General features: G+C 46.6%; 1 protein-coding gene across 3 annotated transcripts in view; it reads left to right on the top strand.

Annotated features, from left to right (window-relative positions):
• The window catches only part of XYLT1 (xylosyltransferase 1), a 313,185-nt gene that overhangs the window by 254,590 nt on the left and 32,541 nt on the right, over positions 1 to 26,054 (top strand). For all 3 annotated transcript variants that reach the window (XM_023246430.2, XM_045047341.1, XM_045047342.1), the window contains exons 6-7: positions 11,091 to 11,171; positions 25,681 to 25,897. In XM_023246430.2, coding sequence (XP_023102198.2) covers positions 11,091 to 11,171; positions 25,681 to 25,897 — 298 coding nt within the window. The remainder of the gene's footprint in view (positions 1 to 11,090; positions 11,172 to 25,680; positions 25,898 to 26,054) is intronic.

The following is a 26,054-nucleotide window of genomic DNA, read 5'->3' as shown; positions in this document are numbered from 1 at the left end:
CATACAAAATGTGTCCTATCATGATGCCCTTTGCTCAGAATGCAAGAGTGCTCCAGGAAAGTGTTCCCGCCCAAGGTCAGACAGTCTAGTGAGGGTGGAGTTCAGCCAGTCCTGCTACACAGACTTAGTCACCTGCTATACTCTGCCCTCCCTGCCCCTCCCCCCCCCCAAATTAGAATCTGAATTGGCCATCTTCTTTAATTACGTTTCAACTTATATTGTTATTCTACTAAATCTTTTACTACCAATTGAAACTTCTCCCAGTATGGAAAGTAGGTGACAGATTTCTCTGGAGAAATCTCAAGTGAGCTGTCCTGAGGCCCCACTGGCCAAGTGGAACCTAGAGCTGTCCCAGACGCAGTTTGAGAACCATTCATCTATGTGATAAATTCTCTTTTAAAACATTTCAGAAGTTTTTGCCTCTAGCAACTGCCAAATTACAACCTCAGAGCCTGTGTCCTCTGTTTAAACAGCCTGATTTCTTGTATAACTTCTCATCAACCCTCCAAAATAAATAAACAGGCTTAGAATCTGCGAGGAAAGAAGATTCTGGATGCAGCATGCCCTCATTCCCTAGAATCAGTCTCTTGAGCCAAGAACCTGTGTCCGCTTGAGGTTTGCAGAGGTGGCTACGACGTTCGCTTTTCCACGGAGGAGTATGTGGCTTCTCTTCTGTGTTCCAATGCATTCGGATCCTATTCCGGAAAGGACAGGCTAGGGGACCTGGCAGGCTGCCCAAGGTGATCCATGACAGTCAGCTGTCCTTTGAGCTCAGTCCTGCTCTGGGACTGAAATCAGAACTGACCTGACCCTGAAGTTCCAGGGGGTGGAGATGCTTGTTACATCCTGTCAGCCGCAAAATACAGAACCTAGTGCTGGAGAAGTAAGAGGAGTAACAGCAGCCTTAAGAATAGTAGCTACATTGTAGCGTTCTGCGGGCTAGGTTACCCAGTCTCTGTCTGTGGCTTTCCCCTGCCCACCATTCAGTATCCTGTCCTACAGCACTCCTAGTGCCTGTGTATCTGTATCAGCCTGGATCTTTCAGTAGCAGGCAACAGTTAATATTGTCGTATTTGACTTAATCATCACAGCAACCCTATGAAGTAGACATCCTCATCCTCAGTTTTAAAGATGAGGGAACTGAACTTCAAATCGCAGAAATGACACACCCAGGGACACGCAGCCGGTAAGTGGTGGAACCGGGACTTGAACCGACATCTCTCTGGTCTCAGGCTCATTATTGTGAACACTCCACACATCAGTGTATTTCTTGTTGGTGCGTTAGGGATGTCCATCTGGTGAAACTGGAATAGAGAAATTATTATGATGGGTCACTGCTGTCATTTGAGCAAACCCAGGGGAGTGTGCAATGGTGAAAAGAACTCTGTTCTCAGCCATACACGCAGATGGAGAGTTGAGCTTATCAATAAAATTTCATTCAGTTTAGTTCTCATTAATACTCCAGCCTGTTCCCGTTGATGTGACCCTGGGCCAGTTCTTGGAAAGACAGTTGGGGGTTAACAGGCAAATATATGGGAAGGATGGTCCCAGCATAGGGAACAAAGGTCCTCATTCTGGAATGCAGTACAGACGGGCTGAGCCCCTCGGAAATGAGCAGGGGGACTCACAGACATCAAGCTGCTAGAATGTGTGTTTCAGGCCTATGCCGGACACTGAGAAAATAAAGATGAATCAGAGAAAGTTCCTGTCATCGGGTAGCTTACGGTCAAGGGACTTGAACATACGTAATTTATTCTAGGGCTAGGCACACAGGCAGGTAGGATTAGAAATGTCACACAGCGTGATGGAGGTCTGGCAAGTGGTGGGCATGCCTTTCCTCTGGCATTTCGAAGCAAAGAATATGGGGGTTTCTGTTTACTGAGCACCAGCCATGGGCCAGGGACTATGGGTGCCATACCCACAACACACAGGTGCCTCAGGTACCATTTTTATCCCCGTTTTGCAGATTAGAAAACTGAGGCTCAGCCAGCTTCAGGAATTTGCTCAAAATCAAATAGCAACAAAGTGGCAAAGATCAGGGAGAGATTTCTGCAGACACAGCTTCCGTTGTAGCCAAGTTTTGGTTCTCTCCCGTAGATCACGTTTACTCTTAAGATTCAGTCTTTCTGTGTCCTCCAAAGCAGGCCTCTTCTTGCCCAAAAGTAAATCAAATAACTGGCTGTAATCAGTCATCGTAAGGGGATGCAGAATTTGGTTAACCAAATGTTCTGCTCATTTGAGATGTCTCGTGGCATATGAGGACAACCAGATTTCAGAAAATTAAAATACAATCAAACAGACTTCACATGCACACACACGCGCTCACACACACAAGGCTGAATGGCAATTTAGTTCTGCATTCATGATTCCAGCAGTGTTCCAGGATCAGGCATGGCCTCCGGGGCGCTGATTCTTGTCAGTTACCTTTCCATTACAGCCGTCTGCAGGAAGGGCTGACATGTTAAGAGTTCCCACTGATGGAAAGTCAGATAAACTGCCTCTTAGAATGGCTTATGTATGTTTAAAATGAAAAATGTGTGTCTTACAAGTGTTCTGCGAAAGCGTTGAGGCTTTGAGAAATGGTTTGCCAGTTCCTGCCAATGCAGTGAGCATGTTTTAATTCTGCATCGGTTTCTCTGGTAACAGAAAGATAAATCCAATCAAAAGTGACTGAGTTTTATTAGCCAGGTGGCTCCCCAGTTTGCTGCCCGCCTGCGTGGAGGGGAAGAGCTGTTCCCCTGGTGTCTCCAGGATGCTCGGTGCCTTATTTCACCTGGCAGTTCACTCCATATCATAAGAATCTACGTGTCTGTCTGCCTTCTCCACTGTCCTCTGCGCTCCTGGAGGACAGAGACCACGACCACCTTATCTACTGCTGTTCCAGGTACCTGGCACCCGCCCTGTCAGGGGGTAAGAAATCATGTTTCCAGGAGAGCACAGTTTTATGCGAGTTTTCAAAGTCACAGGAAACACAGAACATTTAGAAAACTTCAAATAATGCCAGAGATTCAGCAGCCAGGCCAGCTCACGAACCACTTTATACACCTTGCTAAGGAGTTAAGAGCATTGTCCTACAGGGGACAAAGTGCCACTGAAGGGTATTAAGTAGAGGGGGGATACGAGCAGACTTAGGTTCTAGAAAAATCCTGCAGCTGCTTTCCGGAGGATGGATTAGAGTGGAATCTGAAAGCTGGGGCAGCATTTTATCCAGTTCGCTTTTCCTTGGGTACCAACAGTGGCTGTAAGTACGCCCACAGGGCCGAGGAAGAAATACAGTACCTAGGTCTTTCCATACATTTCCCACTGTGTCTTCGCAGAAGTGGGTCTCACTCCTCGTTTTGGCTCTATAAGATCAATCAGTGATTGCCCTTCTTTTATCTCCAGTGCTTTTGCTCTTGGCTCGTCTGCGGAGAACCCTGAACTTGACCTTTCTTTGTGTTGTTCTGGAATTCTGGCCTTCCTGAGAGATTTGCTAGTAGACAAGAAGACTTGGTAAGGTCCAAGCAAAACCTGCCTGGAGGGTCATGGACAGAGCATCGACAGGATCTTCCCCCTCTCCCCAACACCCAAAAAGAAATAAGCCATGTGGAAAAATGGGTTTGAATCCATCTGTGAGCCAGAATGCAGCGAGAGAAACCCAGTGGCTAGGGCTCCGATTTTAGACCAGCGCAGCAGAAAGGCCCACACTTAGGAGGCCGTATCTGTGTCACCTTCTGACATGCAGTGTGTGTTCGACAATGGGTCCCCTTAGAAGGTGGCTGCAGTTTCAGGTGCCTGTTTCCCACCTGGCTGTCCTTGGAAAGAAACGGAGGGCACTCCTAAAGCTGATCCAGCACGAGGAGATCAGGATTGCAAAGAGTCATGTTTTGGGCCTGGAGTGCGAAGGTCCAAGTCTGTAGTCCACCTTCCTGCAAGACTTCAGCCAAGTCATTAAATCTCTTTGTGTCCTACTTTATTCATGTATCAACTAGTTCCAGTGTGATGGGGGAATTGTGGGTGAAAGGGGGAGGCATAGTTAACACAATCAGCAACACAGGCATGGTTCCTGCAATCGTTACTAAGTGTTTTCTGACTGCCTCACGTTCCCCTCTCCCCCTCCAGTTCAAAGACACAGGGAAAAGCATGTCCAGTAGAGGAAACATTGTAGTCAAAGTTAGGGACATACATACAAGTGAATGACAGAGCTCTCTGCCTTGATGGCCACGAGCCCTGCACGCCAGTGCTCCCCTGGGGCATTTATTAAGAACGATGGCAATTATTTGTTGCACATCTAGTGTCAAGTCCAGGAAGAACAGACCGGAATTAGATCCAGTGCCCACCCATCTCACAACTATAGCCAGGCTCCTGAAAAGTATTGTCCAAGGTGCCCTGGTTGAAAATCCCTGTGCTATTAACAGACAGATGGGCACCAGCTGGAGCAGCTGCCCCGGGCACTGGATAGTTCTGCACACCCCACACCACACACACATGCACACACACACACCTCGCTGCCTGATGGAGGCTCTTTCCTGTCCCACTGGCTGTTGGTCCCATGGGGAAGCCAGAAGGCCCTTGCTCGTCCTGCTTAGCCTGACAAAGAAGCCCACCAGCCTCCCCAGGACAACTCCCCCACCCCTTTCATCACCTTTGCCATTTCCTTCCCCCTCCCCATATTCCTGGGAGCCCACTGGCTTGGTTCCTGCGTGGTGGCCTGAGCCCCATCCCGGCTCTGGGCGTAGCCTCAGTCTACGTAGCGTGCCTTTCTAAAAGCAAAGAGACACTAAAAAGTGCCCTTTGCACGAACAATGCCGCATCTGGGAACTGAATCCTACAGAAAGCTATCAGACCCACATACAGGAAAGAGAAACGCTCAAGGAGGTTCCTAGGAGCGGTATCTGTAAGGGAAGCAAACAACATAAATGTCCATCACTAGGAGACTGGCTGTGTCCCTTCCATGAGATTCTGTGTCGCCCTTAGAAGGATGAAGTCTACTTTATGTGCCGATTAGACAGATCAGCATGATAGATCCTTACATAAAAAAGCCATGGACACACACGCTCCCCTTTTTGTAATAACAAGGGGTGTGAGTGTCCCAGCACCTGCTTCATAGGGGTGCCGTGAGGACTAAGTGGGTTAACAGATGCAGAGTGCTGTGGAGAGTGGTCCCCACTGCAGGCCCTCAAGTGTTAGATGCTGTTCTTTCTGTTGCTCTTGCCATTAATTGGTCTGTCTTGCTGTGGGCTAAGCTGCAGAATGGTAATTTCAGAAGCATAGGGAAGGGTTACGTGCTTCCCCAGCATGGTTTTCTGCACTCTTGGGCTCCTCAGAAAAGGACGAGTATGACGTTTTTCTGGGGTCACGTGGCTCTCAGCAGACATGTATGCCACCAGCTCAAGTTGGTTCGCCAGGACCATCTGATATTTATTTATTTAATCTTTTGAGAGAGAGAGAGCGCGCATGTGCACGTGAGCAGGGAAGGGGCAGAGAGAGAGAGAGAGAGAGGGAGAGGGAGAGAGAGAGAGAGTCCCAAGCAGGCTCCATGACCAGCACAGAGCCCGATGCAGGGCTCCAACGTGAGTTCATGACCTGAGATGAAATCAATAATTGGACGCTTAAGTGACTGAGCCACTCAGGTGTCCCAGGACCATCTGATTTTAAAACTGAAACATCTGTGTCCTGGATCCCCTCTCAGGGCTGGACAAACCGGGACAGCTGACTGCTCTCCATATGCCCCTGGTGGCCCAGGTGCTTTAGGAGGTACCCAGATACGTAGTCATTATTGCTTTTCATGTGTAATGGGGGGGGGGGGGGACATAAAAATGGTGTATCGGAATTACTCAGCCTCGAAACGGAAATACACGTTATGACACGGATATACCTTCAGAACATTGTGCTAAGGGGAAAAATAGCCAGCCGCAAAAAGACAAGTCCTGTATGATCCCCCTTATAGGAGGTTCCTGGAGTTTGACTCCTCTATGAGTGTGTTCATGGAGACAGGAAGCAGAACAGGGGCTTCCAGTGGCTGGGGGAGGGGGAAATGGAGAGTTCTTGTTTTAATGGGTACAGGGTTTCAGCTTTGCCAGATACAAAGCGTCCTGGAGAGGTATGGTGGTTGGTGGTTGCAGAGCAGTACGAAGGTACTTAATACGACTGAACTGTTAACATGAAAAAATGGTTACGATGGCACATTTTCTGTTAGGTGTATTTTACCAGAATTTAAGATTTGTAAAAAAAAGTACATCACATACTGCAAATATTGTCACATAGGGTAAAGCTGAAGCGCTATTGAATTGAACGTTAAATTGAACATGCGTCTGAAAGAACCGTGCAGATGATAGAGCAGTGGAAGAAGCTGGGGAAATACGGCGTGTTTATTCTGAGCTCACATTGAAGGTGCCTCCATCCTCAGCACGATCAGCTTGCCCAGTGCCCTGGTCCTCCACCCCCTGCCACCCACACACATTTCTGCTCCTCACATGGCCCACCCGCCGCATCCACGAGGCCTCCATCTGGTGCCCCCGGGGTCTGCACACACCCGGCAGCATCAGCGGGTGGAAGTCTTGAGTCCTGACATTCACAAAAACTCTGTGCTTGGCTTTTGCCTTGCCGGTCGTCGGGAGTACCTCTGGCAGATTCTTCTCAGCATCCTGTATCAGAGAAGGGGGTTCTGGGCCACAGCCTGGTGGGCAGGAGGAACGTAGAGCAGTTGAGGGCTGGCTCTGTGTTGTGCTCTTTCCAAGTGGAGGCTGAGAAGGTCCCCGTTCCCTCCTCGCCCTGTCTCAGGCTGCCAGCAGGCAGGCTTGGCTGTGACCCGGGTACTAGAGGGACCTGAGAGCTGAGCTGTCCTCCTCCCCCCCCAGTTCTGTGTGTCCTCTTGCCCAGAACCATTATGCATCTTAGACACACACAGTGTCGAGGTGGCCCCCCGGGAGCCAGTTCCTAACTCTTACACCAGCCGGGAGAGGAGACAGGTCCGTGCGATGGGGCATTTCCCAAACCATGCTCCACAGGGCATCCCCTGGGGCTTAAGCACAGAAAGCTTTCCAAGTTCAAATCTGGCTGGGTCATTATACTGCTGTCTCCAGTTCAAAATGTCTTAAGCTTCTGATATTCAAGATGGCAATAATAATACTATTAAATAACAGCTGACATTTATCAAGGGCTTACTATATGCCCGGTGCTACAGCACAGATCTTCAGGCATTATTTTATTTAATACTCCCAACACCTGAGGCTTACTGAGACGAAAGTAACTCGCTGCAAGTCCAGGCTTTCAGGAGCAGGCCTTAGGGAAAAGATGAAGAAGGAAAAGAGGAAGAGAATTAACTATCATATTCATGCTTCACTTAAAGCAGCCCTTCTTAAACTTTAAAGGGCACACACATCCCCTGGGAATCCTGTTAGAATGCAGAATTTGACTCAGTAGGTCCGAGGTGGAGCCTGAGTTACTGCATTCATCCAAAGACCAGGCTCTGAATAGGGGGGCATTTGGGCACCTACACCTGGCATGGAACTCATTCATTCACTTGTTCATTTGTTCACTCATTCATTCACTCATTCGTTCACTCGTTCATTCATTTATTCATTCGTTTACTCATTTGTTCACTCATTCCTTCCTTCATTCACTCATTCATTTACGCAAACAGTCTAGTAGCAAAGGGCATGACACTCTCTGACATCTGGATCCAGATTCTAATCCTGACGCTGTGCTTCACTAAGCGGCAATTTTTGAGTCTCAGTTGCCCATCTGTAAATTGGGAATGAAACTCGCATTTTATAGAGTTTTTGTGAATATTAAATGCAATAAAATGTGGCAAACATCTGCTCCAGGGTCTGGGGCATGGTGGACAATTTCATAAATGGTCGTGGTTTAGAGCTTATTTCCAAAAAAAATTTAATGTTTATATTTGAGAGAAAGAGACAGAGCGCGAGCAGGGGAGGGGCAGAGAGAGAGGGAGACACAGAATCCAAAGCAGGCTCCGGGCTTTGAGCTGTCAGCACAGAGCCCAACCTGAGATCATGACCTGAGCCGAAGTCAGACACTTACCCAACTGAGCCACCCAGGCAGCCCCTTTTTTTAAATTTTTTTAATGTTTGGAGCTTATTTATCATTCACTTATTCCCTCATTTCAACAAAGATTTTCACATGGTTCCAATAAGTTTGCTTATATTATAGCCAATTTATTAATTGAAATAAATGACTTATTTATTAAAATAAATCACTTATTTTAACATTTACTTATTTACGTATTTCCACAAAGACATCCCAGTGGCCACGAAGGCTGCCAGTGAGGGGTCCAGAGTCACAGTCATAGAGGAGTGGTTGTGGACGAAGAAACATGTCTCCTAATGGTTTTCACAAGAGGTAGGGACAGGCACAAGTGATGAGTGGTGGGAGCCACTTGGCACATGACTCCACCAGAAGAGGAAGAGTGAGAAACGTATGTGGTGGGGAAAGAGGGAGAGAGAGAGGCTGGAACTGGGTAAAATGTCAACAGATCGCAAGCTGTTAATTATCTGAGGAGAACTAAATATTATGTAGGCAATTATAGACAGGCGTTGGAAAGCAGTGATAGGAAAGTTGGGCCCCAGCCGAATTGCGTGTCCCCTTGAAGAAGGGCTGGGAGACTGGTTTCAGTGTGCAGAGCAAGCTTTTTACTCTGAGAGAGAGGGAGAGTGAGGGGGCCGGTGGAGGGAGCCCAGGGAGGGGGAGTTAGGGGTCCCCTCGACCCCGCCAGTCCAGCCAAGCCAGGCACACAGCACTTTGCTTTGAAAGGCAGCCTTACCCCACCCCCACCCCACCCCCGCATTCTTCCTCCCCGGGCTCTGGGCCTGGAATCCGCAGCCCCCTCCCCAGCCGCCCTCCCTCCCCCAAGATGTCATCTTTTGAGACGATTTCATGTGGAAGCATCGCTAAGTAAATTCGCTAAATGCCTATTCATCCCCGTCAGATGGGGACTCGGTGAAGCGGTAAATGTGAAAATGGCCCCAGCTCAGGGCCCTGAAAGGCGCTTTCTGGGGTTGCCAAATGGAGCTGCAGCCACTGACCCTGGGAGGCCTGAGGCTTCGCGCACGGGGGCCCAGGAGCCCCGGCCCGGCCCCTTCAATCCTCCCTCTGAGGCCGCTGAGAGGCCCTATTTATTATTCCTGCTGCCAGGGACCCATTCAGAGGTTAACTTGTCCCCGTATTCATCAGGACGACGATAATGAACTGTCCCAGAGTGGCAAGGGGGTTGGTAAACAGGAACTGCTGAGACACGGAGATCGAATGGGCCTCTTGAGGGTCTGGAAAGAGAGATTGCTTTCTTTTTTTTTTTTATGGGCTGATCTTGTTCCCACCTCTCCCCGCAACTTCGGGAGGCCCTTTGCCCATGGCTGTCTGTAACTTGGTATGAGGCACACGTGGGCTTTACCTTGGAGCATGTGGGCAGGATTGTCCACACACGAGATGCACCGTTTTGCAGATGCGTGGGGTTAGCCATTTGGCTGCGTCCCTGGAATTTACCTCTGTGCGCCTCGGCAGGGCTTGGCTTGCGTGTTCCTATCAGATTTACTTCAGTGTAGACGGGGGTCTCTCTGCTACCGCCAGAATGGCCGCCTGTGTATTGGTGTTCATTTCAGTAATAGGATGGGACACCGGCAGGGCTTGTTTTCACTGCAGCGTCCCTTGACTGCTTTGTGCCCCCTCCGCTGGAATTATGAGTTGGTCAGCATGCGTCATCCAATCACAGAATAGGGGCTTGCAGTGGTGCGGCTGCAGGGAGTTGCAGGGAAATGAAGAGTGAGGCGTGGGGGCTGCTTAGACCAGATGGTGGCAGGTGGAAGGAGCAAAGCACTTTGCATTTATTGCGCACCTACTATATGCCCTTTAAATATTCCCAGCTATCCATTCGTTATATACGTACTGAGAGCCTACTGTCTGCTGGGCAGTCAGGGGGGTTCAGAGAAGGCTACCACCCAGATGTTAAATTACTCACCCTTGGGTCAGGAGTGGAGCTGGGATCTGCCTCTAGACCTTTCTGCTTCTAGAGCCCAGGCATTGCTTTCTAAGGCACCTACCTGCCCCCCAAAGTTCTGAGAGCCTCCATTCGGTTCCAGGAGTGTCCTTCCTTTCCACCCCCTCCATCTGGTCTCCCACTTTGAAACAATGGTTAACCCTTTCCTTCTAAGTAAAAATTCCTGAGCAGAGCAGATGATAAAGGAGCTGTCACTTCAGCACCGTTTACCTGTTTGGGTTTATTCAGCAGAAGAGGCGACTGCATTTCTGGCAGATGGAGACCCGTGTGACTGCCTTTTAAAATACTGTCACAGCTGTATGCACAAGCTGATTAGCTGTGACTACACTGCCTGCACGGAGATTGATGGCGATAAATTTGGGATAACAATACTGGGAACGACGTCATCTGTTTCAATCGCACTTCATATTTTTTAAAGCTCTCTCAATTGGTAGCCCACTGGTTATTCAAGGACTTAGTATTCATTCATCCAGCAACCATTAATGTAGCTCCTACCATGTGCTAGTGAGGAGCAAGTCCCAGTAGGTTCTGTCCTGATGGAGCTTACATCATAACGTAAACAAGTTTAACACTTGCAGGTGACAATAAAATAGTAATGGAAATAAAGGGATATGATAAAGATGGGGGTGGGGGAGGCTGATGCCACATTAGGTTGGGTGGCCAGAAAAGGCGTCTCTGAAGAGGTTACATTTGAAAGGAGACCTGGATGATAACAGCAAGCCAGACCTGGAAAGATACAAGGCAGAATTTCCCAAGGACAGCACGTGCAAAGACCCTGAGATTGCTGTGTATCGAATTGAGCTACACACTAATGACTTACTGTTTGCCACGCCCAGTGCTGAGCACTGGAGATTCCAGAACAGCTAAGGTAGTATGCTTATACTCAAAGAGTGTACAGGCTATAGGATAGGTAGGATACAAACACGCTAATATCCCCTTTTAATGTAGTGTGGTAAGCCTGGGTGGTGACCCATGAAAGAAGATGCTTTATTAGCCTGTATGGACCTTATTTCTGTGACCACGAAGGGAGCCAAGACTCAGAAAGTGTCCATGGTCTCTGGAGGACCCTGACCTTCCTCTTGGTTTGTTTCCACAGGACGAATGACCAGCTGGTGGCATTTCTCTCCCGATACCGAGATATGAATTTCCTGAAGTCACACGGCCGGGACAATGCAAGGTAGCACATCCTCCCCCTACCCATGTGCAAAATGGAAATGAAAATCTGAGTGATCATTTTGGGGCTTCCTTTGAGGCTAGCCTAGAGGAAAGTAGAGGACAGGAGGAAGGCATGGCTCAGGTGGGCCCCTGCCCCTTCCATGTCGTGTCTGCAGCAGTCTTTCCCGTCAGCCAAGGACAGGGATAATAGTAAATGCATCTCCTCTCGTAATAGCCCTTTACACCCCCCCCCCAAACACACACTGAGCACTTTCCTGGGTCCATTATCTCATTATGGCAACCCTTTGAGGTAAGTAGGGCAGCCATTGTTCATTCCCACTTTATTGGTGGGATGACTGAGCCCCATAATTTAAGTGATGGCCCCAGATCATTCATTGGGTCAGCCATTCAGCAAACACTCACCCAGTGCCAAGCATGTGCCAGGCACCCTTCTAGAGCTGAACAAGACAAAATCCTCATTCTCATGGAACTTACTTCCTGGTGAAAAAGAGTCTCATTCCAGCATGGAGTTGAGCTCATATATCCTGATTCCCACCCTTTGCCCTCACCAGTGCCTCACTCTTGCTGCCCAAGACATTGGCAGGGATTCAAGGCACCAAGAAGCCCAATCTGGATCCACAAATAGCATGCTGCAGTCCCACTTTCAGCAGAGTCAATATCTCTGTGGCCAGAGATCAGCTACGAGGGATTCAGTCTCAAGCGCCCCCTTTAGGGGAGATCACATGATAGGCCTCACTGTCCTGATGGCAAACACCATTAAAAAACAACCAGCCCAGATCACTGACATGCTGGCAGCTTTTTCTAGCTTTGAACTCAGACCATAACCTGGCAGCACATGGGATAATTTTAGCTCGTTAATGTGTTTTGTTTGGTTTGGCTCTTGTGTTGGTTTTGTTTTGTTTTGTTTCAGTTCAAGTGCTCCATTTGAAAATGAATAGCCCCATTTAAAAATAGCAATGTTTCCCAGGCACTTCCAGCTCATCTTAAAAGATCCAAAGGTCCACTGACTCTGGGCCTCAGGTTTCTCATTGGAGGCTATCACCTGGGTCATAGACAAAGCCCGTGTTCTCCTGTCCTCTCCTGTGCCCCTTCCCTACCTGGCCCCCACTGGCATACTGGCATTTCAGTTTGTAGTCTGCTTCAGGCGTTCTGTGCAACTGCTGACTGACCTGCCCTCTGGCTGGCTCTGTAACTCAGTTTACCGAGTTACCTACGGCGGGGGGGGGGGGGGGGGGGGGGGACCAGAAGGTAGCCTTGAGCTCCATCTCCTGAGCTCTCCAGATGTAACCCCAGAATCCTTTGTTGTGTCATTGCCTAAATTCTAACTCTGATTTCATCCAGCTGTTTATAGCTTGTTCCCATCCTACTGACAGCCTGCATTTTTTACATTTAGAAGGAGCCCCCAGACTTGAGGATGCTCTGTAAATCAGCATGATTTACAGATTATCGTGAGCATGTTCCCACCTCGAAAGGGAGAGAGGCCTGGGTAGATCAAGAATTACAGCCACTGTATGATGTGTTCCTGATAACACTTATCATTCCTGATAAGTGCCCTTGCTCCGCTGACCTTTTCCCTGTGGGATCCAATTTCATTCTTAGGGCCACTCAATGCAAAATAAGAATCATTATCCCCATTTGTCAGGAGAAGAAAGGGGTTTTGGGGAGTCTAAATGATTTTTCCCAAGGTTACACAATTGGTAAGTGTTAGAATTTGAACCCAGTTCTCTGAGCCCAAAGCCCATGGGAGCAAGGCGGAGCTGAACAAGATTCCATTCAGGTGTTAGTTATCAAAACTGGCCCAGATGTTAGTGTCTAGGCCCTTAGGTTACCTCCAGGTAACCTTGTAATATGTGTTTTGTGCAAAGTTGTTTCATCAGAAAGGAGCCCATTGTAATTTGATAGACTTGTGTCTGAATTATTATCCACCCTGGTATTATTATTCCTGCCTAGTTGGTATTTATTCTCTGTCCACTATTTCTAGGCCCAGTGCTTGGGACTGGGTATGTAGCACAGAGGTTAAAAGCGTGGGCCTTGAGGTTGTACTTCCTGGATCAGAGTCCTGCTCTGCCATGTCCTAGCTATGTTGCATTGGACAGGTGTCTTAACCTCTCTGAGCCTGTTCCCTTACCTTTATAGTGGAAATAGCAATAGGCCTACACTCTTGGGGTTGAGAGGATTAAATGAGATGCTGCATATAAAGCATCCACCATATAGTAGATGCCCTATGTGATGGGGGTGATGATGATGGTGATGTCATGGCTATGATAAGTGTAGGATGAAAATATTGTGGTGGGAGAAATAAATAGATGGTGTTTGGGCCAGAGTTACCCCCACTGGGTGTGTGAATACCTGTCTGGTGGATGTGCGTCAGTAGCTGACAGGTAATACCCACATGGCACAGAACAACATAAAGGTTCCGGCTAAGATGTTGTTGGCACTTCCCGCTAAAACTAAAACCCAAGGATCTCCGAACAGAAAAGCTCCCATACTCCACTACCCAGGAATGAGCCCTTGGCTGGTTTTCTCTTACTTGAATGAATGAAGGGCAGTAATGTAGTATTAATTTCATAGTAAAATGAGCCATTACCTGCCACCCTCTCCTCTCTGTCAGCTGGGGCCTCACCTGCTGATGAGTAACCCTAGCCACTGTGCGTCTTCTGTTGTCCCCTCCCCATCGCCCAGAGCTGGGCATGGCTAGGCTGCAGACCCTGCACGGGTGATGTGTTAAAAAGGACCCTTGGTGGCAGATGACAGAAACCCAGCTTAAACTAGACTAAGTGGGTAAAGGAAGTTAATGGAAGGAAAACCTTGACCTCTGACTTCAGTATGGCTAGATCAAGCAGTTCAAATGCTTTAATCACACCTGGACTCTGTTAGTTCTTTTCTTTTCCTGTTTATTGGGGGGGGGGGCATTTAATTATTTACTATTCCTGGAGTGGGTTAAAGTAAAATAAACACATCAAATAGCCAAGTAGCTCACTGAGGGGAATCTTTTTATTTTTTTAATTGAGATGTAATTGACATACAACATTATGTTAGTTTCAGGTGTATGACCTAATGATTCGTTATTTGTATATATTGCAAAATGATCATAATAAGTCTAGTTGACATCTGTCACCCCACATGGTTACATTTTTTTTTTCTTGTTGATGAGAACATCTAAGATCTACTCTCTGAGCCACTTCCAAATACACAGTACAGTATTATTGGCTATACATCACCTCCCCCCAGCACGTATTTATTTCACACCTGGAAGTGTGTACTTTTTGACTCCCTTGCTTAGTTCTATTTTCCTTTGTGTTGGTTGGATTTTCTGGCTCCAATGGTGACTTAGTAGCTTCGTTTTAGAGACGGGGAAACTGAGACTCAGGTGAAGTAATTTGGTGAAGCCCACATAGTTACAGCAGTGCTAGGACTCCGGCCCAGGTGCCTGTGTCCCCAGAGCCCAAGCTCATAACCCTTGTATGATGCAGCCTGTCTGTATTCTGGGCCTGCTTTCCTCCAGGATGCTGGGTGGCTTTCAGGCAGCGACTCTGCTTCTCTGGGCTTCCCTTTCTCCCTTTGAAAAAAGAAAAGTGGATGAATAAGATGGTCTCCGGAGGCACTTCTCCTTCTGATGCTCTCTGCTCCTGGACCAGCCCTTGTAAAAGACATTGTGACAAAGGCAAAGAGTTTAAAAGATCAAACGATGTGGAGGGACCAAAAACAAGCAGTAAGATACAAAATAGGCCACAGGGTGCCTCGGTTTTTAGTTCCACGTGGCTCCTAATAGCAGTGTTGACCTTCTGTCCCCATCTCCAGCCCTTGGCAGCCAGTGTGGATTCCCAGCTCCTGCTCCGCAGGGATGGCATAAAGGCAAACTAATATTTTAATAGCTGCCAAATTGGTCCTGACTGTTCCTGTAATTAAATGAAGGGGAGTGTTGTGTTCACCATTTCTCCTTGCTTTCCTCCAAAAATAAAGTCGATGCAACGAAAGGCACGCAGCACAGTTACTGTTTTCCCAGTTAGCCTCTGTAGGGTGAGCAGAAGCAGGTGTCCTAAAGCTCACTGAGGGACTAAATATGTCCTTGCAAACTAAATATGTCCTTGCAGTTACCCTGGAACTCCTCGCTTCTGCTCAGGGAGCATTGGAGAAGTTTCCCAAATGTCTGCAACCTGATTGTTGCGGGGGCCCGGGGCAGGGGGTGGTCTGATAGGGGCTAGAAAGGGAAGATCCTTTCCACCAGCCAGAATAGGGTTTCCTCTGACACTTTCTCTGCCTCAGTCCATCTGAGCTCTCTTGCTGATCCAAGGTCCACAGGTCCCCATGCTGAGCCCAGGGACACATTGTGGTACAGGGGCAGGTACATGAACATTGGAGGCCTGGCACCTGTGTTGAAATGCTGGCTTGCTCATGTGATGGCCATAGGACTTCAACAGATGGCTTTGACTCTCCAAGCCTCTGTTTCCTCATCTTTATAAAATGTGAATAGGAAGATGGGCATTGTGGAGGACGGAGTGTCCTCGCTGACCCTGGGAAGGCCCTGAACCAGGCACTTTCTGGTGTGTTGTCTCATTCCCAGCTCACTTGGCAAGTGAGATCTTCGAGATGAGTACAGCTGAGGCTTAGAGAGTTGATTTTACTTGCTTAAGGTTCCACAGCAAGCAGACCGCAGAGCTGGGACTGGAACATGGCTCGGTCTGGCTTTTAAGGCCTGATTTTATCACGCCGTGATTCATGACCACATCTGACAGGACCTGCAGTTTTGCCTTTGGGGCGTACAACTGAAAGAGCAGAATCCTGCTAACTTTAAGCAGAAGTATTGTTGAAATGATGAGGAGAGGAAAGATCAGGTTCTTCTCCTCCTTTCTAGAGTCGGTGTCTTCCAAAGTGTTCCCCATCCACCCGTAGCGTGACAGGTGGATTCAGGTACTTCACAGACAGGAGTGCTGGGAAAGCTAGGTACTGATCTCAAGTATATCAACAACAATTGATAGAATTAGCCGTCTGCCCCATGGTTTCATAGAAGTTATGCTGAGAGTAAGACTCAGTTTGAAAAAAAAAAAAAAAAAACACCGTTGAAGCTATTCAAAGTTGATTTAGGGAAAATTATTAAGGGAGCTTTCCTGTAAGTGCTATACATAAAGCACTTGGCACAGCAGGTAGGAATCCACACTCTGGATTCTAGGTGTATGACCTTGGCTGAGTGACATCAAGCACCTGTGTGTCAGAGTTGTTAGAAGAATTCAATGGGAGAATATAGGGATAAACTCTTGTAACAATTAGTTGGGCGTGTCAACTTAGTGACAGTGATGATGGAGAAGAATCTTGAAAATGGCATACATATGATTAACATTTTGCAAGCACTCCTCCAATTCTTATGGAAACTAGCGTTTGATGGGTAAGAAGGCTAGACCAGTAGGAAACCAGGAGGGGTCCCAGCCCTGAGGTTGGAGGTGACATCAGCAAGTTTCTTCCAGCTGTCAGGTCTGGACCCCACCTGCTCTAAACAGCGCTCCCCCCGGCTGGGCACCAGAATGACAGCCAAGCAGCTTCAGCAGCCCTTTCTCTCTGACATTGAACTCATCTTCAGACCCACACCTCCCTTGATGTATAAACAGGCAACTGTTTAGCCAATAGTTGGCAAATCCATTGAGAGCCTGGCCAGGAACCTCCTCCAAGCAAATCTGTGCTCAGGAGGCCCTTTGGTGCCAACTTGCTTATCAAGAGATGGGCTCTCTCCCCAGCTGTCTTATAGCACCATGATTGATGTGAGGAGATAATTAATATCTCATTTCCAATGGGGAAAGCAGATTGCATTTCCCCTTTGCTTTTCTTAAACCCAACCAGTGCATTTATCACTGTTTGCATGTTCACTGTATTTAATCCAATTATAGCAGGCATGTCAAAATAAAGCTTTGCGTTGCACCAGCACCCACACAAAGCTGTGTATGCATCTCCTTTCTTGGCCCCCACATGCGTTTTGAGGTCAACTTGGGAACTTTTCTTTTTCCAAAACAATACACATCGAAGTTAGACAAAAGACTAGGACAAAAGTATGTTCAGGGTGTCATCTCTGAGAGGTGGACTTTGATTTTTTTTTTCTTTGCTTTCTCTTTCTCTTCTAAGTTTTCCGTGAAGGATGTGCATTACATTTATAAACAGAACAAAAGGCAATAAGCACTGTTTTTTAAAATGTGTGAAAAATTGTGGAAAACCACTTAGCCTTCAGTGGACCTTTAGCCTCTTGGAAGTAGAAGCTGATTGGGCACCAAGCACCATGAAAACCATATGGCTACCAAGTCAGGGGATTCTGGGTCCCAGGATTTGGGCCCCTGACTTGGCATCTCTTTTGAGTCTTCTTTTTTCCCCCACCCTTGGATATCAAACACAAGTCCACTTTCTTCGCACAAGGCAGTAATAACAGTCACATGTGAAGGGTTTCCTGTGTGCCGGGGACTGTCCTAAATGCCTTAGTGAGGTTACTTCTTGCAAGTCTCAAAACTACCCCATGATGGAAATGCAGTCCTGTCAGGCTCAGTTTTCAGATGGGAGCCCAGAGGCTAGCTAAGTTAAACACACAGATTATAAGTGGGGAGGCTGACTAGAACCCAGGAAATCTGGCCCCAGGGTCTGTACTCCTAGCCTCTGTATCACGCTGATTCCCTCAGCATGTTCACTGTGGGGCTTCCTGCCATATCCAGGTAAATGATGCATTCCCGCCAGGTAGGGTCTGCCTCTCTCGCAGTTGACCTGCTCAGATGTGTCAGCAAGGCTCTCACTCCAGCCACCTTGACTTCTTTCCATTCATTTGAGCTCTTGCACATGCTGTTTTGGTCCCCAGTAAAGCTCTTGCCCCCAAATCTTCAGATGACTGATTCCTCCTCATCCTTGACATGAAGCTTCAATGCCACCTCGTCAGTGAAGCCCTTCCCCAACAATCTTCACTAATGACGTCTCTGTCTCTTTATTTTCTGTCACTGCGCCCTTGAGTTTTTCTATATAGCACTTATCACAAACATCTAATTACATATTAATGTGTTTTGTGGCTCTTTGTGTCTACTTACTTAGTTATTAAGAGCAGGATTATAGCTCAACGGCTAAAAGTGTGGGGTCCAGAGCCTGACGGCTAAGGTTAGAATCACACCCTTGGCACTAACCAGCTGTATGGCTCTGGGGAAATTACTTAGCCGTGTCTCTGTTCCTTCATTTGTAAAATGAACCTTCCTAGGGTTGTAGTAAAGACTAAATGAGAGAATATGGATTTAGTGTGAGGAATGGGATCTGGAAAGTAGCAGGTGCTCAATAAATGGTAGGTGTTATTCTATTTTTTATGTCTCTCCCTGGAAGATGGAGAAGGGTAGGGATGATGTCCATCTTGTTCACAACCAGATTCTCAGCACACAGACCTGGGGTAGTGAAGATGCTCTCTGGAGCTGCTGAACGAGTGAATGCTCCAAGCCCCCTGTTCTTCCAGGTACTTCAGAGTAGAGGCATAACAGTTGACCCCAGCCTAGGTCAGGAAAGGGGACAACCCAGCCTGGGCCTGAAAGAAACAGCCAGTAGGGTCTCTGTGGAGCTGCCAGACTAGGTCCCAATGAGCTGAATCCTTGCTGACTGGTAGCATGAAAAGATGATGTATTCATACTGCTCGGACAGAATTAGAAAGGTGCCCATGACCCTTGTCACCTCCACTACCACAACCATGGGCATTGCTTATTAAAATAATCACAGGAGATGAAGTTCACTGTTTGTGTGGGGCTCTGGGCTTCTGTCCTTGGTGCTGAAATATCTTTGCTTTTTCTGGACATAGAGGTGTGTAATTAGTTCTGGAGGTGTCCTGCCCATTCCTGTCTACCAAATCACAGGAGAGAGAAGAGGAGAGATAGAAATTTTAAATTTGTAGCTTGATGAAGGAAAAATATTAAGCATCTTGGTGAATATTTATGGAGCACTTACAGTGTGTTGAGCACTACCCTAAGCCGTTTCTATGTATAATCTCATTTAAACTTTTGCACTAGCCCTCTGAAGTAAGTGTTATTATCATCACCATTTTCCATGTGAAGTTACGTGTTCAGGTCATCCAAGGTTGGTGGCCTACCCAGCAAGTGAATTGTGTAGTCCAAAGCTTGGCCCCTGCATTATACGGCTGTTACATGTCAGCACATTCACATAGCTGGCTGATTTCATACACTGTGGGCTTTCGTGCTTTGTTCCATGACTTTATTTTTTAACTAAAATGCTTAGGTTGTACTTAGGCTAAAGGAGTAATCTGGATTCAGTGACAGATCACTGGACAGGAAAAGAGAAGAAGGGGAGATTTTTTTCCTAGGCTATGTGACTTTGGATGTCTTTGAATCATACATCCTCTCAGTGTGTTGGGTTTTTTTTTTTCAATCTATAGAATTAATTATATTAACTGATTGCTAAGATTCCTTCTTACTCAGACACGCTGTAAAATCTGAGGAGCAGAGTTCTTCCTTTTCATACTCATTATAGGACGAGACAGTTCTGGAATAATTCCACACTCAATGAATATGCCAAGACTGTAGCCAGGGAATTAACTGAATTAAGAGACCTTCATTGTCTGCCTTTTCTGAGATCATGTTCAAAGGCTACAGAAGGTTTCTTAACTGACCTTTTCACACACGGATGAGAATGAGGACCCCTGTCCCCTTCCATCCAATTTCCTTTGATGCTCAGCTGAGTAGAACTTGGTCCCTATGACATCTCAGTAGAATCCTATTTAGTTATGACTTTGTTCCATATCGTGCCAGTAGAGAAAGTCCCTGGAAGGCAAACCACCCCTCCCTGAAATCCTAGGAGGTAAAACCAAATGCAATTGATTCCATGTTTGCCCTCAGGTAGTCTGTTCTGAAGACAGAAGTCTTTATGACATCTGGCAGGGAGCTCTTCCAAGACCAACAATGAGCCCTTTTCTGTCAGTTTTCTCATTTCAGCACCGTGTCTTTTTGAGGTAGTGAAAATTCTCAGATACTCCCTTTGGATCCTTTTACAAGGACCCTGGCAATCAGGACAGAGCAGTTAAGAGCTTGCATGGATTCATCCAGACCTGGATTCGAGTCCAGGACTGTTAGCTGTGTGACTTTGGGGAACGCCCTTAACCTTCTTGGATTGAGTTCCTTTGTGTCTCAAATGTTTGTTAGAAGAATCAGATACCTGGTTAAGGGCTGCTACTTCCTTATTGAACAATTTCATGGCTTTTACTCCTCCCTTTATTCATTGGCTCAGTAAATACTTATTGAGCACCTACTGTATGCTAGGTACTAGTCTAGGCACTAAGGATACAGCTTTGAACAAAAACAGGCAAAAAACTCTCTGCCTTCTTGGGACTTACATCTAGTAAGGAGACAGTAAACTAAATAAATACCTTGTATACAGTAGTACAAATTTTTAAGTTCTATGGAGAAAAATAAAGCATGAAATGGTGGTCACAGATGTGAGGGATTCTGGGAGGGTATAATTGCTATGTAAGAATGGTTCACTGTGTAATGACTGGCTCAGTCCATTGCTGGAATGAATAGTGTTTACTGAATACTTAGCAAGGACCTTTGTAAACCTCATCTGTCAGCCTTTCACAGCTGATTCAGGAGGGTGTCAGCACAGGTGTCATGGAACTCAACTTCCAGATGAGGAAACTGGCATTCCAGAGAGTCAAGCCAACCCCATATTTCCCCATCTGCGAAGACAGAGTCATCATTAGTACCCAGATCCTTTTTTTGTCTGCTCTGAATTCCACCTGTTGACTCGGTTGCCCTCACATAATCAAATCATCTGGAAATGAAACTAAATATAAGAGAGTGTCTTTGGTCATCTTCTGTGTGTTTGGCCCAGTGCTTAAATAAATCTGCTCTCCACCCCTCAGGTAGAGAATCACACACCCTTGACTGCTGAACCAACATTTATGAAAAGGCACACCCAGGTATTTGCCTACTTACCTTGATTTCCAGCCATTCCCTTTTTCAAGAGATGGCAAATGCATAGGGTAGAAAACAAAATGCAAATCACTGTCCACGCAGTTGATTCCTTTCCCCTGCTAAATACCCAGACTCTGGGCCTCTGCCGCTTTATCCCAGTCCAGATGCCCCTCTTAACCCAGGAACTGAGACCTGGGGGGATTGTTTGTCTCTGTTTACTCATAATTAACCAAAGCATGCATTTGCAGCTTATCAGTTTTCAAATGCAAGTAAATATAGCAACCAATCTCCCACCCCATGAATATTTCATTTTGGAGATTACTGCATAAATATTGTATTTGGATATTATGGTCTGGGACATCACATTAAAATTGCAAGACGATGCTATTCTCCCACATAATGGAACACAAAATTAAAAGGCTGGCCTATGGAAAGAAAACTTTTGCATGTCCTCAACACCTGAATTTTGTTTCTTTCTCTCTCTGAGTGAGTTAGTCTTGGCTACCACCTAAGTTCTCATAGAAGTTACCTAAAATTCAAAGGTTTAAGCAGGGTTAAGTGTCTGCAATTTAATATTATTATATAATTAGCACCAGACAGAGCTGAGGTAGGATTTTATTTTTCTAAACTCAGGGGCTTCCTTTAATGGACCCAGTTAGAGCTGAGTTTTGTGTCAGTGGAGTGATACGATAAGTATATTGGAAAACCTTCGAGTGACTCCCAGAGAGAACGTGGCTTTGCTGACAGCATGGATTTGCACTTGGAAATGTGTTAGGAAGGATACCTGGGTCTTCTGGTTGGCTTGTATCTTCTGTGTGTCTGTGGAAAATTTGTCAGCCTTCTCTGGGATCCCATGTATCTGTCTGGAATGCCTGCCCCACCCCCTCTTCCTGGATATAACAGAGTGACTTAGAGAATGTCACAGCTGGGAAGTACCTTACGATTACCTAACCCATGGTTGTTATGACTGATGGCCCATGTGCTGGCTTCAAGGCTAGGGATATGTTTTATTTAATCAGAGCACCTTTTTTTTTTTTTAATGAATTTGAGTGCTTGTCAAAAACTGCCTTCTCTACTTTGCTGACTCCACCAACCCTGTGGTCTTCTACCCAGCCTGCCTCAGATGCTTCCATTATCCGTCTGACTCCTGTAGGCATTTAATATTACAATCCAGACCTAGCCCAACTTTGGTCATCACTTTCCAAAGTTATGTTACCAAAAGGGAAACTAAGACTCAGGGTCATCACTTTCCAAAGTCACTCAACTCGTTACTGGTAGAGCTACACCACCATGTAGATGGAAAGCACATTTCAGCAGAATAAGTCAGCAACATAAAGATGTGGTTTATATATACAATGGAGTACTACTCAGCAATGAGAAACAATTAAATCTTGCCATTTGCAACAACATGGATGGTACTGGAGGGTATTATGCTAAGTGAAGTAAGTCAGAGAAGACAGATATCATAATGTTTTTGCTCGTATGTGGAATTTGAGAAACTTAACAGAAGACCATGGGGGAAGAGAAGGGGAAAAAATACTTTCAAACAGAGACAGAGGCAAACCATAAGAGACTCTTAAATACAGAGAACAAACTGAGGGTTGATGGGGGGGGGGAGGGGGAAATGGGTGACGGGCATTGAGGAGGGCACTGGTTGGGACAAGCACTGGGTGTTGTATGTAAACGATGCATCATGGGAATCTACACCCTAGGCCAAGAGCACATTGCACACATGGTATGTTAGCTAACTTGGCAATAAATTATATTAAAAAAATGAAGTCATCAACATTTTTAATACATTCATCAGTTTTGCTAAGAATTGAGTGGATTACTGAATGCTGAATTACTGATCATGATGCTCAGTGAGTGACCAGTATCTGTGGGCAGGTTCTCTCCTTAAGCAGGAGGAAAGTACTGGGGATATGGATTTATTAGTGAGGTTCCACACACTTCCCTCCAGTGGATGCTAGTGGATTTGGGAGGACACACTGGGAGGGATTCTTTGTAGAATTCAGCATGTCCAGCACAATGGAACTATCTACAGCTTTTATACCCTGAAGTCTGGGCATCACGGTAGATCTTTCCCGAGTCACTGCCTTGCACTGTCCTAGGAACTGTGAGGAAAGCAGAAAGGAGGAATCCAGAGTCAGTTCTAATGATAATAGCATCTACCTGGTTGGGGACTGGTAACTCTAATCTGAAGACATGCAGGTTCAAAGGCCTCTAAGACACATGATGGAGGTGCAGACTGGCATAGTGGAAGAGAGGTATTTATGTGCCACGTCCATGGCTATCTGCTTTCTCTAGAGACTGAGATGATTCACATCCATCATGGTAGTGATAAAAGTTTAAGTTGTTCAGGAATATATAGGACTTTTTCAACGGCAAATGACAGAATCCCATTTCAAAATGCCCTAAGCACGTTACTGAGGAGTCCGGGTGAGTCAGGCACAGTGGGATCCAGGGTCTCAAGCATAGTCATCAAGACTGTCCCTCCCTCTCTCCTTCCCTCCCTCCCTCCCTCCCCTTCTCCCCCTCTCTCTTTCCCTTCCTCTCTCTGTTTTCTGTGTTACCTCCACTGTCAAACAACCTTTGTACTCATGGTGACAGGATGGCTGCCAGCTGCTCTAGGCTTACATTCTCTCAGCTGAAAATGCCTTTGAAGAGCCCTCCTTCCCAGCAGATCCAGCAAAACTCCAGGGCCCAATCTCAGAGTTAGCTTGAGTTACTCACCCATCCCTGAATCAGTTATGGCAGCCAGGCAGATGGAATACTCTGACTGACCAGGCTGGGTCGTGTCGCCACCGCTTGGTGCTGGGGGTGGGGCGCAAACCCAAGTTAAGTGAGAGTTAAAGATAGGTGGCTGTCCAAAGTAAAATCAAGGTGTGGTTCTCAGAAGAATGAGGAGTGGATGCTGGGTAGACAGAAACACAGGATGAAGCCTTGGAAACATTATTGTTGGTAGAGAAAGCCAGACCCAAAGAGGCCACATATTGTATGTGTGAATCTGTATGAAATGTCCAGAGTTGGTAAATCCATAGATACAGAAAGCAGATTGATAGTTGCTAGGGGTTAGAAGGAAGGCAGACATGGAGTGACTACTTATGGGTATAGGGTGTCCTTTGGGAGTGCTTAAATATTTTGAGAATACGTGGGTGACAGTTGCACAGCATGGTCAATGTATTAATGCCATTGAATTACATGCTTTAAAATGGTTGATTTTATGTTGTAGGAGCTGGGGAAGCAGCAAAGCCCCTGGGTTAGGAGACTATAGTTAGGAGATTATAGGTCCTAGTGAGACAGCACCCTGAGGAACAGCAACATCCTTCCCTCTCCCTTCCCCGCAACAGGCCAGCACAGTGCCTGGCACACAGCAGGCGTGGGTCTCCTACTGCAAAGGAACTGAGGGTTCACGTCAGAAAGCTTGGTTCTAGTTTGGCCCACCTTCCCAACACATCCGTTGTGCTAGCTCTTTGATCTTTGGTTTCTGCATCTACAAAACAGGAAGTGCCAATTCTGCTCTGCCCACCTTGCAAATCCCAAATATGTATACACTCCAGAGCAGGAGTTCTTAATCTGGGGTTCTCCGATAGAATTCTAGGGGCCCACAACTTTGGCTGGGAAGAAAGTGGCCTTTATTTTCACTGAACTCTAATTGAAATCCAGCTAAATGGAGGTAACCAACCACAACAGTATTCGCGGTAACTGTAAGGAATCACGTATTTTCATATCACTGTGATTGATGCGTATACCTCTAAGTATCGTTTATGCTCCCCTCTTCTGCAAAATTACACCAGTTGTTAGACCTGCCACAGGATCTTGCTATCTCATGTGTTACAAAAGAAACACACACAAATTTGGTGTTTTGAAAAATATTTTGTAATCCTGTCTTTCTTGTGTCAATCTAAAACCAGATGAATTACATCATAACTGGGGTTTTTGTAATATTTTTTAATACTACATATTTGAGGTATGCCTTTAAGAGCATTATTCCAAGATGAGCATCCATAGGCTGTATTCACCAAAGTGCTAAGGCATTCGTGGCACGAAAAGGCGATTTCAAAAGTTCCGTAGGGAAGAAGTGGATATAGCAGATGATTGTTGCCATCTACTTGTACTGGGCAAGCCCCCTAAACCTTCTAATCAGCGCCCTCACCCATAAAATGGGCATATTGACAGTGCTTGCCTCATGGGGACATAGAGACCTGTCTCACTTGTGTAGAAAAAGTGGCAAACTACACATAGAGCCCCTGGCTCAGTACTTGGCACACAGTAGCAGTGCCTGGGTAGCTCGGTCAGTTAAGTGTCCGACTCTTAGTTTCAGCTCAGTTCGTGATCTCACAGTTCATGAGTTCAAGCCCTACATCAGGCTCTGTACTGACAGCGTGGAGCCTGCTTGAGATTCTCTCTCTCCCTCTCTCTCTGCCCCTTGCCCCACTTCTTCTCTCCCTCTCTCTCAAATAAATAAACATCAAAAAAAAAAATACTTGGCACACAGTAAGTGTCAATACATGCTTTTATTGACATGACTGTGCTATTTCATTTGGATTCTGTGCACCTCTGGGCTAAGGGCTACTTTGGCTTTCACAGGTTCATCCGAAAACAGGGTCTGGACCGACTCTTCCTGGAGTGTGACGCCCACATGTGGCGCCTAGGGGACCGGCGAATCCCAGAGGGCATTGCTGTGGATGGAGGCTCGGATTGGTTCTTGCTGAACCGGAAGTTTGTGGAGTATGTGACGTTCTCCACAGATGATCTGGTGACCAAAATGAAGCAATTTTACTCCTATACCCTGCTTCCTGCTGAGGTGAGTGTCTAAGGAAAAGTTCCTCAGCAAGGTAAGAGCCAGCTCTAGCCTTTGGCACAAAGCAGATGCTGAATTTTTGCCGAAGGTTTTGCAAAGCAATGCTGGGTCCAATACATAGTCCTGCAAACATCCAGGACTGCAAATATCCAGGAAGTTG

Source organism: Felis catus, chromosome E3, assembly GCF_018350175.1.
Source record: "Felis catus isolate Fca126 chromosome E3, F.catus_Fca126_mat1.0, whole genome shotgun sequence".
Classification (NCBI taxonomy): domain Eukaryota; kingdom Metazoa; phylum Chordata; class Mammalia; order Carnivora; family Felidae; genus Felis; species Felis catus.
This window is presented reverse-complemented; position numbering and strand designations above follow the sequence as displayed.